Source organism: Juglans regia, chromosome 3 (genome assembly GCF_001411555.2).
Source record: "Juglans regia cultivar Chandler chromosome 3, Walnut 2.0, whole genome shotgun sequence".
NCBI lineage: Eukaryota > Viridiplantae > Streptophyta > Magnoliopsida > Fagales > Juglandaceae > Juglans > Juglans regia.
In genome coordinates, this window is record NC_049903.1 from 9,303,829 (window position 1) to 9,316,833 (window position 13,005).

Sequence of the window (13,005 nt, forward strand, 5' to 3'; positions counted from 1 at the left end):
TTTAGAATAGAATCGATATACACTAATTTTAAAATTTGAAAAATCAATATTCGCACTATTTACACCTCTAAACCAATATTTCTAATTTTATCAATTTTAATCCAGTTCGATCCGATTTATATATATATATATATAGAGTATATATAATATGTTACATATGTTATAGTATATAATAATATAATGATAATATATTATAATATATATTATAATTGTATTATAAGCTATAGTAATATATTATAATATATAGTTATTTATATAAGATTTTAAATTTTAATGTTATTTTAATTAATAATTTAAAATATAATACAAGATTATTTTATACATAATTATATATATTAGATATCAAAATTATATATAATATAAAAAATCATATAAAAGATATTTTATATAATATAAAAAATTAAAAATATATATTTATATAAACCGGTGCGGTCCACTATTAGAAAAATCAAACCGATTTCAATTGGTTTTGAAAATGGAACCGATACGGACCAAACCGGTGGTCCGGTTTACCCTTTTTTTTTCACCCCTACAGTGACTACGAAAGACTGAAAAACAAAAATTACATTCTAGATCTACTTTTTCCTTCTTTATAAACAACGCCAAATTACAGACCAGTTTCTTTTAGAATCGTCACCATGGGTTTTCACAACATAAGAGTGTCTTTGGCGATGCGTAAAGCTAATAAGATTTAAGAAGAATAATATTTAACTTTGCTCAGGGCGTCAAAAGGGAGCTCCCTTCCTTGATGAGCACAAACACACTCCCAGCGTCTCCCCTTGAAATTCTAAGTTCTTCGTCAAGGTATGTGGTAAGTAACCATGATTCAGCATTGCTGTTTGGTATGGAGAACTTTACTGGTGGTTGGCTGGAAATGGTCTTCACAACCGATGAAGCTGTTTCTTGAACAGAGGTGAATATGCCCTTAAAGGGTGTCAGATCAATCTTTTGTCCCAAAAACTCCACATTTTCTGGTACCTCTATAGAGTCCGTTAATTGAGGAGTCCCAATGATCCCTTGTTCAAACTTGATCTGCATAAAAGGAAAGAAAACAAAAAAAAGTAGAATTAACAGGCTAATTTAAAGCAGAACAAAACCTCAAAATTTCCTAATATATAGGAACCTAGTTGTGATGTTGGACAAATTCTAGGAAGAGAACATGTTCAAACAGAATCCCTGATCACAGAAGGAATTGATTGGGAACATAAATACATAAGCAAAATTATATCTTTCTCCATTATTTGGTGCTTCATTAAAACCATATGTTCAAGAAAGGACCCATGGCTTTAGATTTCTGCACTTGCAGGCTTAATTAAGTGATTGATGATAAAGGAGACAGAATAGAATAGGATAGAAAAAAGTAACCTGCACACGCTTTGGACTTCGGACGTCAAATTTGGCGTTGGTACTAAACGAAGTTGTAGCCAAGGGCCCAGCAAACTGGACAGAATTCTGGACAGTGAAGTTTTCTGAGTCGATTGTCTGTGATATTTCTTCTACCTTTACTAAGGGCAGTGTACCCCTTGCCAGCAATGGGAACAAACCTGCAAAAGATGTGTATCTGGTCCAAGCACAAAATTCAAAGTCACCACCCAAATACTGAGGTTTTTACCTTGGGTCGACTACTCAATTCTATGATGATGTCCAAGACCCAAATACAAACGCGATCATGGCAAAGCACAAAACAAGCTAGCATTAGAGTTCTGTTCGAGTCTTCTACGAATAACAGGTACACAGGAGAAGTCATTTCGACATCGAATGCTCGTACAACATTATGAATGTCTGGTTAAAAACTCCACACCTCTTTGTAGCCATTCTATGCATGCTATCAACCCCAAGTGAGACCCAGGGGGAGAGAAGCCGGAAGATAACATCTTAATCTAGGCTTGGGACCAATAACGTTTGATTAATTTCTTATAATTACTGGCCGGGAGATTTCATCACACGTGAGAATCCAACTACAAGAGGATTATGAACAAGCAGCTGTTGTAATATTAGGGATAATTCCATCAAGAAACTTCACTAATCCATTACAAAAGACCAACTCAAACAAGCACGAGTTTGAATTGAATAAGATTTGGACTTTTTTATTCCATTCTCTTCGTTTCCTAACTTATTTTCAGTAAACAAAAGAGAGAACTTACGCGAGAATCCATTTTCCATTAAGCAGAGTCAACGCCTCGGTGGGCGCAGGTGTCGGGTTGTTCGCCTCCAGCTGAGTGATAAGCTCAACGATCTCCGCTCTCGTCTCGCTCGTCGCTTTCAGCCCTCGGTCAGTCCCGTAAAACGAGTCCACAAGGGCCTTCTTCAGCCTTTCAATCTCGGTCGGCTTTGCTTCCTCCACCTCCTCCGGTTCCGCCACTGCCACCGGCGCAGCAGAACCCTCCTCCTTCTCTGGGCCCCATTCGTCATCGCTCACCGCTCTGAGCCGGAAATTGGGTCTATGCCGGACGACTTCTCCGGCTCCGGAACAAACCCACGATTTCCCGACCGTTTTCAGGGCGATTTTAACCGAATTGGTCGGTAAAGCTGCCGGCTTGGAGGTGAATTGTGTTCGTGGTTGGGTAACTGACAGGGTCTTGCATGGAAAGGTGCTCGAGTGAGAAATAGAAGCCATTTCCCTTTCTCTTTTTAGTTTCTTTAGCAGAGAGCGCAACAGAGAATCAAGAAGAAGTGAAAGCGATAAATATATGAAAAATTCTAAATATAAGCCTATAACTTGCAAACTTTTATTTTTTTATTTTCATATTTCATATTAAATTTAATATGAAATATGAAGATAAAAAAATAAAATCACATATTTTTAAGTGAATGTACAAGATATGAGGCTTCTGTGTAGCAAAACTACACGTAATAAATGTGGGTGCTCTCCTCAGATCACGTGGGGACACATGATGCTGTCCATATCGTGGATGGGTGCATGGCCAAGATGAGGCCATGTGTCGAGTCCGCAAGGAAAACAAGCCAAAGCAAGAGCAAAGTCTAAAGAGGTGGGGACATAGAGTTTTGGTACTTGTAATGAAATTATGGATGTGTGAATTGGGAATCGGCACGTTATTTTCATCCAAACTCACTCTAGACTCTTCTTAATTCTAATAAAATTATATTTTCTAAACTTTCTAATGGTGAGATTGACTAATATGTTTTTTCTAAATTTTTTAGATTCCTTTTTTAAAAAAATGCACAGTATTTATATAATTTATGATTATATTTACTATTACTCTTTAATTTCAGGTTATCCTTATATTTTAAAATAAAGAATATTTTATAAGTTTCATTTTACAAAAAAGGTGATTTTTAATGGATAATTTATTTACATTTAGAGCTTGTATATATTATTTTTCTTTTTTAATTTGTGGGCATAGCACATACCATCAATAGATTCAATACTATGTTTAATTGTCAAATGTTATTCTTTTTGAAGTTTTTTTTTTTTCACTGGAAAAATTGGCTATGAAGTAATATTTAATAGCTCTGTATTATGAAAGTTTGATATTTCTAATGGAGTTTTTCATCCAACTACTTATACAAAGTTAATGGTTCAAACCATCCGTTAAACACTTGAGTTGTTGACATGTTGTATACTCAAGAAAAATACGTCAGGAGAACATCTACTAGGCGAGGATAGGATGCGGGGTCGATATAGCCACCACGCCCAGACGGAGACAAGTTCAGGGGTGCATGGCTACCCGCTCTTGTCCCTCACTTGGCCAAGTTGGTAGTTTTTCATCCCGCATACTCCCTAGTCCTATAAACTCGACTGGTGGCTGGCTGGCTGGCTGGCTTAATCCACAATCTGGATTCCATTGTATCACAATAAAAAAAAAAATACTACAAATACCATATCACACCCAACAAAGCAAAAACTATATCCCAATCATATATGCATTCAGACTCGAATATGGACCAAATTTGTGCATAGAGATCCAAAGTCGTAGGTCTCCATGTGCTGATCTTGTAGTTGTATGTACATGCAGATTCACAGCCGTGGGCCTCCATGCACAAAAAACCTATTGACACGATCCTAATTTGCACAAAATAGCAAAGACATCAACACCAGGATTTTAAGAATTAGTCATTGATTTGTAAATATTAATTCTTTCCATACATTTAATTTTTTCCATACTTGGTTTAGCTCAGCTCCATGTATCTATTTAAATGTCTATCCTTTTATTGTAAAAAGTAAGTTTTGAGAAATAAAACGCTTCAGTTTATAATCTTAACAAAACCATTAGTTGTGAGAAAAATAGGTGAAATAGATAAGGAGGAGGAGATCACGAAGAAAAAGATGAGGAGAATAAGAGGAAATAAAGAATAACATAAGGGAAGGTAAGGATGATAAGGGTGTCCCTATATTAAGTGAGATGATAATTACAGTCGTGAGTATATAAATATTGTATAATTATTTTAAAAAAATTAAATAAATATAAAGTTTACATAAAAAAAAAATTAATTTTTTAATAATAAATTTAATTTAATTTTAAAACCACTATATAATATTTACTCATCTGCAGGTGATATAAGATTATCGCCCATCCCTTGAGTTTTTGTTCTTCTACTCACCCGTCAGCCCACTAACACTTTGGCGCGTAGCTTACCCAGTACCCAATGGAAGTTGATAGATGTGTCGGGCGTTCTAGTACGGGGCCTGCCACCACCCCCAATTACCAATGGAAGTAGTGTTTCTCATTGACTAACGACTATTGCTATCTATCGGTACCGACACTTGTAAAAGAAAAAAAAAAAAAAATCTATCGGTAAAAGTTATCGAAAGTTGGGATAGATTAATTTAATAATAATCGCTTTCTTAATCATTAATACCAAAAAACATATATCGGTGCCCAAACCATTTTCCTAGAATAATTCCGTCCACAAATAAGAAAATCCCCGTGGGCGTTTCAAATCCCTTTTTTTTTTTTTATATATATATATAAAAACTAAAAGAGATCGGAAGAATGAGATGGAGCATTGGGGTATGGGCCTAAACTCACATTTGTCAATCCACTACTAAAGTTGATATTGGCCCAAACTCTCATTTTTTAACATTTAGGCCCAAGCCCAGAGCATTAAACTTTGAATCGTAAAAGCAGATTTCAAACGGGCTTAACATATCCTCTACGTAGACCCATATAATGAAGTTTAGCCTGAGCCAATCACTAAAGAATTGGGCTAAGAATTCGATGGATATTTTATTTTCGGCCTAGAAGAAGACCTTGATGGTTTGTCTTACCAATTTAACTGGCCAGGCCTCATTCAGATTTGGTATGGGCCCTTTTACGTGGTGCTATAAGCTCTGATCTTTTCTTTTTTCCCTTTCTTGTCTTAGCTAAGATGAAGTTAAGAGCACCGGCATCGGTCGAGTTTTCATCAAAATTTGATAATTTGAGAGTTAAAACACTGGGCATTGGATTCGATATACTATCAAAGCTCGAGCTTTAAGCTACATTACCTTCATCTTCATCTCTATATTTGAAGACCTACTATTCATTCTCTATTCCTATTATTTCATTATAAAATATATTTCTTACATTTCTTATAATTTGTGTAATGTAATTCTTTTATCTTTTCTTTTGAGTGCCTTTTTTACTAACACTACTAAATGGTGGGTGTTGATGCATTTTTTGACTTTAACAATATAAATGACCCTCTAGTTGGTATCAATAATTTAAGTATCAAATTAAATTATTAATATATATATGGTTAGTGTAATTATAAAATATGAAAAATAAATTAAAAATATTATTATTAAAAATAATATTATATTATTATTTTGATGAATCTAATGGCTAATCCAATGTAGAGTTATGGATAAGAAAGTTTTGAATTTATGAAAAACATATACTTTTCATCAAATTTTAAATATTAATTTGACGAAACCAATGCTAATTTATGCCTTAAAAATAAAAAGTTTAAAGAATATTAATTATTAGATAGCATCAGAGTTCGGTCGAGTAATATTTTTATCTTATCATAAAATTTCATATCGATTAAAATTAAAGTTTACATAAGTAATTTTAATAAATAGAAAATTGTGATAAAATAATAGTACTGTGTCACCCATGTGCGAGAGCGTCTAGTAAGTTTTCTCAAATGAGTCGTGAAAAAAGATATATGTTCATACATGTTTGGTGCTCTTTCTTCTTCTTCTTCTTCTTTTTTTTTTTTTTTTTTGTATTACACAATCATACATTTATGTGGGTTTATTTGCTGGGACAAATCTCTTCATACCCTCATCATTTAAAAAAAAAAAAAAAACTACTATTTGCTAGCTTGCCAACTTCATAATTAGGTTGATGCAAACCTCTCAGAAAATAACTCTCTCACACTCATAGGTAATTTGCTTATTTCATCATTAAGAATGGAAATCTTGGAGTGTCATTAATTAACTAATGATGAGGATGTGCATGTGTGGGTGAGAAGTGGGCATCATGGATAAGCACGATCGAGCTTGATCTGCCAAAAGGTAGCTTGTGATCATTGTGGGCATAATTGAAATGGAGGGATCGAGGGGGAATTAACCATATGATATTCGCGAGTCATGAGTTTGAAATGGATGCTTTATTGTTACGTGCAAAGTATCAGGCACTTTCATGGAAGGAAAAAGCTTGTTTGTGGAGGATGACATATATCGATAATGGAGGGTTGTTCCATTTGCATCAAAATTCAACTTTATGAAAGCCTCTTTCGCTCCTACTTCCCCCAATTTTATTTATATATATGTGGTCTCACAAAAAATAGTTTTCTTTTTTAAAAAAGTACACTGCCACTCCTCTTTCTCATGTTGATGCGATTGAGACTCTGCATGCATGGATGGAGCTACCTTTTTTTAATCTTTTGCATTCCTCATCTTATGCTAATTAATGCAGTTTAAGGTATAAAAATGCTGCAGATTTGCTTACTGGTTTTAGAAATTTTTCCCTTTTTTAGGTACTCATTATCATTGATAATGACTATTATCATCCTTAGTCATTAGAAATGAGATATGGAGATTTGCGTAACGTTAAGTATAAGTCTTAAATATATAAATTTTGTGTAAATTATTTTTTAAAAAAAAATGAATTTCACAAAAAAAAAAAAACAGAAAAGAAAGATTCTTTTACACTTTTTTTTTGCAAAAAGTCGGTTGGAAACTTGTCTATTTAAAAAATTATTTTTCTAAATTTTAATCTCATGAATTTCGTTCAACCGCTGAAATCAAATACCTTTCTGTAAGAATGGGTACAAACATATGAATGTCTTCACAACTCACAAGACCCTGTGCACTGTGCAGTACGCAGTACCATCCTCGATCTGGAGGATCAGAAAATCTAGTCACAAGAGCTCTATATGTATATTAGTTAATTTGCATGATTGGATAGTTACAAGCTTGATGTTCAGTCTCCCATAGCACGCACGTTGGATGGACCCACCACATACGATTTATCAATTTTGTCACTCATTATTTTCACACATCACATATTATATTTTTTTTCTTAAATTTATTAAATTATTTTATTTATTATTTATATACCACATATTTAATAAAAAAAATATATAATGTATATAAATGTTGAATAAAATTTTTCTTATCAATCTCCATCATCCAGCTGATCGTTCTTTGCATGTTTAGACCATTGACTTGTGGCTGGATGAATCAGTGAGGTGTGGGCCTCATACATTGTACATATATATTTATTTGGAGCACTGTATCCATAAAATATGTTGGCACGCCGAGAGTTTGATTTTTAAAGGGGGCTTTTCAAAGAATCTACGGATGGATTTGGTTCGCTTTTGAAGGTGCTTATCAAGAATCTACGGATGGATTTCCTTTGAATAGTAGACGTACATCTTTGCTTCCATTTCCAGAAAAATATAAAGTACCAGCTGTTCTTTTTTCTTTTTCTTTTTATCATTGGTCGGGGTGGGCGTGGGGGCATCATGTAGCCATAGATCCCTAAGATTTTGAAGAAATATTATCCACAAAGAAGTCGTTACCTAGAGTTATTTTTCTATATATTTTATTGATATAATTAGTTAAAATAATTATTTTATATTTAAAAAAAATGATGCATCTAATCAAATTAATGAAATGTATAATAAATACGTAAAAGTGATTATACCTAATACTTTTATTTCTAAAATGCTGAGAGGATCAAGTAGAGATTGAAATACCTTTTTTTTTTTTTTAATGATCGATCATTCTTTATATTCTGGGCATATGGTGAATGCAAAATGGTGGGAATATTGTGCTTTCTATGATAAGACAATATATATATATATATATATATATATATATATATATATATACTCCACAACTAGTATATATATATATATACTAGTTGTGGAGTGACGTGCAATGCATGTTTTTTTAGTGATTAATATTCATAAAATATAAAAATAATATGTTGTTTCAAATAAAATTATAATAATTTAATGCACAGAGCAGAAAAATTAATTTTAACAAGTATCATAATGATAACAAAATATTATAGTAATATAAAAATTAAAAGATTTTTAGATATTCTAGTAATAGTTTTCTTAGCAAAATATATGAATTGTAGAATTCAACCATACTACTCAATAACCTAGGAAGAACTAAAAAAATATAAAGTCTTTTATTTCTATATTGTTCTTATATTTTTTCATCATTAAAGTAAGTCTCTTCTATTTTGGAAACTCCAAAAATATTATAATGGTAGAAAATCATTTTATCTAAATGATTTTAGCTAATTAAGAATATTATGAGATTTAAATTATATTAAAAATTCTAATTATTTATATGATTTTACTCTCTTAAAAATATTTAACAAAATTCTATCATTTATTTAATGATGAAATATTAGTATTTTATAAATTAAAGTTGAATTTATATTTTAATTATCTATTTTAAGTTAGTTTATTTTTAATATTTTAACCTCCACTATTGGATCAATTCTGGAGATTCAAGATGAATGGTTGAGATTTAAAGTCTCAAACTCTAACTTTTCCCCTAATTTTTCCCTCTTCCCTCTCTTTCCTCCCTCCCTCCAGCCTCACGCCCCTCTCCCTCTTGATCTCTTCTCCTCGGCTCTGCCTAGCGCAACCTGCTGCCGCTACCGCGCCACCACCAAGCCCAGTCACCAGTAACCTTTCCCATCCCGATCTCGTCTCCACAGACCTCTCTCTCTCTCTCTCTCCCCCCACAACAAGTCGAAGTTCGTAGCTCTCTCTCTTCCTCTACACACACGGGTTTCTCTCCGTAGCACTACCATTAGCCACCCCTATGGCACCGCACCACCACCACCAGCCTCGTCCTTCGCTGGACCCCTCCACTTTCTCCTTTCCTCTAGCCGATGACCCTTGATTTGTGATTTGTGTGGAAACTTGTATGGTGATTTGTGTGGTAATTTTGTGATTTTGTGTTATTTTGCTGTGATTTTATTGTGAGGATGTAAAGAGAGACGCGGATGCAGAAATGGACGTAAGGAGGAAGAAGAAAAGTGTAAAACACGTATCACTGTTCATTATTGTTCACGTTTATAGCCGAAGTATAAAGATATATATATATTTATATATTAGTACTTCTCGTTTTCCGAATGATCAATGTCACTCGTGTGTAGATCCACATCCATCAATAAAGCCGAAGAGGCTCTGGGCGCTCCCGAACTTCTCTCGTCTCTCCCGAACCCGCCCGCCTCCCTCAGCGCCTCGAACCCGTCTCTCTCGAGGGGGTGGGAGCTTCGGCTCCTTCCCCCTCTCCCCACCTCTCCCTCCTCCGTCCGCTCTGTGCACACAGCCGCTCCGTTTTTGTATTTTTTTTGTTTTGTAGGCTAAATAAGGGGGAACACCGGATCTGGTCTTTCCGGCGACAATAGATCAGCACGCGCCTCCCCATGGTGTTGCCCAGCCGCCGATCTTCAAGTCTACCGAAGGCGATGCCATCCGGAGTGGCGAGTTGCTTGCACGTGCGGCCAAAAAACTCGTAGGCGTTCGGCGAGTGGCCTTCTCGCGACGCCGAGAGGCCCTCTACCATCGCGACGCGCGGCGTCGCTGGGGTCTGTGAGCCCGGAACTTCCAAGATCGGTCGACGGTTTTCTCCCAGGGTGGCGCGTGTTCTGCACGCGCCTCCGCAGCCGTTCGGAGCTTTTTTTCTGCTGTTGGTTTTAGTTGTGTTCCAATGTATTTTCTTGTGTTCTGTTTTATAAAAAAAAAAAAAAAATCAAAAATTTAGTCTCCGCGGACCGTGGTCCGAACTGGTGGTTGTCCCCATCTCCGCTTTGGCGATGTATGGGATTGGTGTACCCTACCTCGCGTAGTCGGGGTATGGGGTTTTTTTACTCTGTCGGAGACAGAGATGTGTACGACGAATCTCTTAGACTTCGGTCTTTAGAGTTCTGTCGTCTGGGCTAGACCATGTCAGCCACGAAAGTGTGCTGAGGTGCTATTAACGTTTGTAACTGACTTTTTAAGTCAAAGTTGTATATCCTTTTTTATAAATGGAATGTGGTCCTTTATTATCAAAAAAAAAAAAAATGTCACTCGTGTGTAAATTGGTGCTTAAGTCCAATAAATCCACTCTTTTTCATTTTAAAAGGAATCATATCCTCCTGATCTTTTAGATCATGAAATATTCTCAATTAACTACTTAAGCCAAAAAGAAAATCCAACGGTTGGTGCCCAAAATCGCATCCCCATGTTTTAATTAATTAGATCAATTAATTGGAAGATTTTATAGTTAAAAAAAATATATATGATTCCATACCCTGCTGGCTTTGTACTATAATAAATCATAACTGAATCAACTAACATTGAGGTACAACTATATATATTAATATAATCCTAAAGTTCTATAATTTTTTATTCGATTTTGAAGGTAGGAAGAGATATCCATGATTTAGCAAATGTTTCATTTTAATCAAGACCTTGAACTATCTATATATGATCGTTGCACTTAATATTTTAATCTAGTTAGTATTTCCTAGCAAGTTCGTCCCTTCCACAATACTGTAAACAATCTATACGAACACTTGATATGCATGTACACTTTAATGGTGAAATGGACTCGGACAGAGCAGCTATAAAGCCGAGAGTTTCGCTCAAGCGGGATCCACATGATCCTCGACAACTTGCGATCCCACTGCATGTGAAGTATATCGAAGTGCTTCATTATTAATTTGTACATGCACGAGCCTAATTAACATGAGAGGCCAGTACGTATCAGAACCTCAGACGTACGTACGTAGTACCACGCATTATTTGAAGATATATAGGCCACAAAATGAAAGACAGAACATGAGTACTTCAAGCTAGCGAACAAATTAAAGATGAGAAATTCATATAATCTGGAACTTGATCCAAAAATAAACATATCAAACGCCTTGTACGTGCGTGTTCCTATTGCACATGTGCTATGTTTCTTCTCAAAAAGGGAAATAAAAAACTGTGAGGATCTTTCACTTGAGCTAACCAATAATTCGTTAGATCAGCAGCGAGAGAGCAAGTACATGATCATGCGCACATGACAGTACATGATACACGCGTGTGTGTATATGTGTGTGTGGATTGGATCTAACATCCATCATGATCTCTTGTGATCGATTTTAAGCTTGTTTTTCATGAATTTTAATTCCCAAGAAGTCGAGCAATAATAAATTAAACATGGAATAATATTTATATTGTACATACGCGGTACTACGACATGACCAGGAAAACCATGCATGCACCTGATTCCGAGGGGATTGCAGTACCTTACGTGGGTGGCTGCCATAGTGCCATGCATGCATGCATGTTCTCGCAGGCACAACACTTCATAGTTTTTTTTTTTTCAGCTTAAAAAAGATAAACATTTGTGATCAAAATAAACCACGCAGTTTGATTTGCGCCAAAAAAAAAAAAATCTTAAAACAAAATAACAAGTAATCAAGGGAGTGATCAACAATTTATTAAATGTGTTGGACCCGATCGATGACTAAATATTTAAAGTTGGTATCTTCGATGTTTTAGTCGCCATTTGATGAACCAGTCAACAATTAGCTGGGGTGACATTACAAAAAAATTATTTATTTGTGGCTAGTTATTTTTTATAAAAATGATTATTTTCTACAAAAATAACTATTTCTTATTAAAATGAATCTATTTTCGTAATAAATAGTTATTCTCGTCGTAAATATTAATCCGTCACAAATCTTCATTTTTCTTATAGTGTGAGAAATCGGTGTAACAAACAACGTTGATACATACATCACTTTTTTTCTACCAATCTGCTAATTCTCATAGGATGTTTTATAAGAGAAATAGGAATAAGTTTTGTGTTATTAACACGAGCCTATAACCCACTCAATGTGCGGACCGTTATAAAACTATTAATCTAATCCAAAAAAATATACACAAATGGTAGACCTGATCTTTCACGTTAGTTTTATAGTTCCAAGAAAAAAATAGGGAATAAATAGTGTATTTATTGAAAAGAATGCAAGAAATCGTTGAAACCGAACATCTAGAAACACCTTGAATGATTTGAGAAACTTCAAATGTAGTGGAGAAATAATCCAAATAAAACCAAGGGGTCTTTAGAAATCTGTTGTTATATATTTTCTTTGAGAAATGCTACATACAGTTGTAGAATGTACAAATGTCGTACAGTTGTTTTGACAAAGAATAGAGTCTACTATTAAAAATTAATTTCTTTTTATTTAGGTTTCATATTTATTCATTTTTTTCAAAACGACTGCACGGTACTTGCACACTCACGACTACAAGTATAATTTCTCATTTTCTTTTCCACCGCTTGACGTTTCGCTTCCACCCTACAGTTCGGGCCCATTTATTCACTCGGTGCTTTATCACTACTTTTGCAAGTTCGAATGCCATGGAAGAGAGTTGGAAACTTGGAATTGCACCGCTTGACGTTTCTTGAATTTGAAAAGATGAAAGTACTAACCAATTTGTAGATGAACCGACACAATAAAACCAAATGAACCAAGGAATGCGATTCTTTAAATTTGAAGAAAGCAGTTGGATACGTGTAGAGTGAGTTTGGTTACCAAA

At 34.7% G+C, this 13,005-nt stretch overlaps 1 protein-coding gene across 1 annotated transcript; it reads right to left on the reverse strand.

Annotated features, from left to right (window-relative positions):
• Window positions 1-439: 439 nt before the first annotated feature.
• On the reverse strand, window positions 440-2,697 carry LOC108992748 (plastid-lipid-associated protein, chloroplastic-like). The gene is made up of 3 exons (XM_018967378.2): window positions 2,145-2,697; window positions 1,366-1,561; window positions 440-1,032 (listed from the first exon to the last, which is right to left on the reverse strand). The coding sequence occupies exons 1-3, from the start codon at window positions 2,615-2,617 to the stop codon at window positions 718-720; spliced, it is 984 nt and encodes a 327-aa protein (XP_018822923.1). The 5' UTR covers window positions 2,618-2,697; the 3' UTR covers window positions 440-717.
• Between the last annotated feature and the right edge of the window lie 10,308 nt (window positions 2,698-13,005).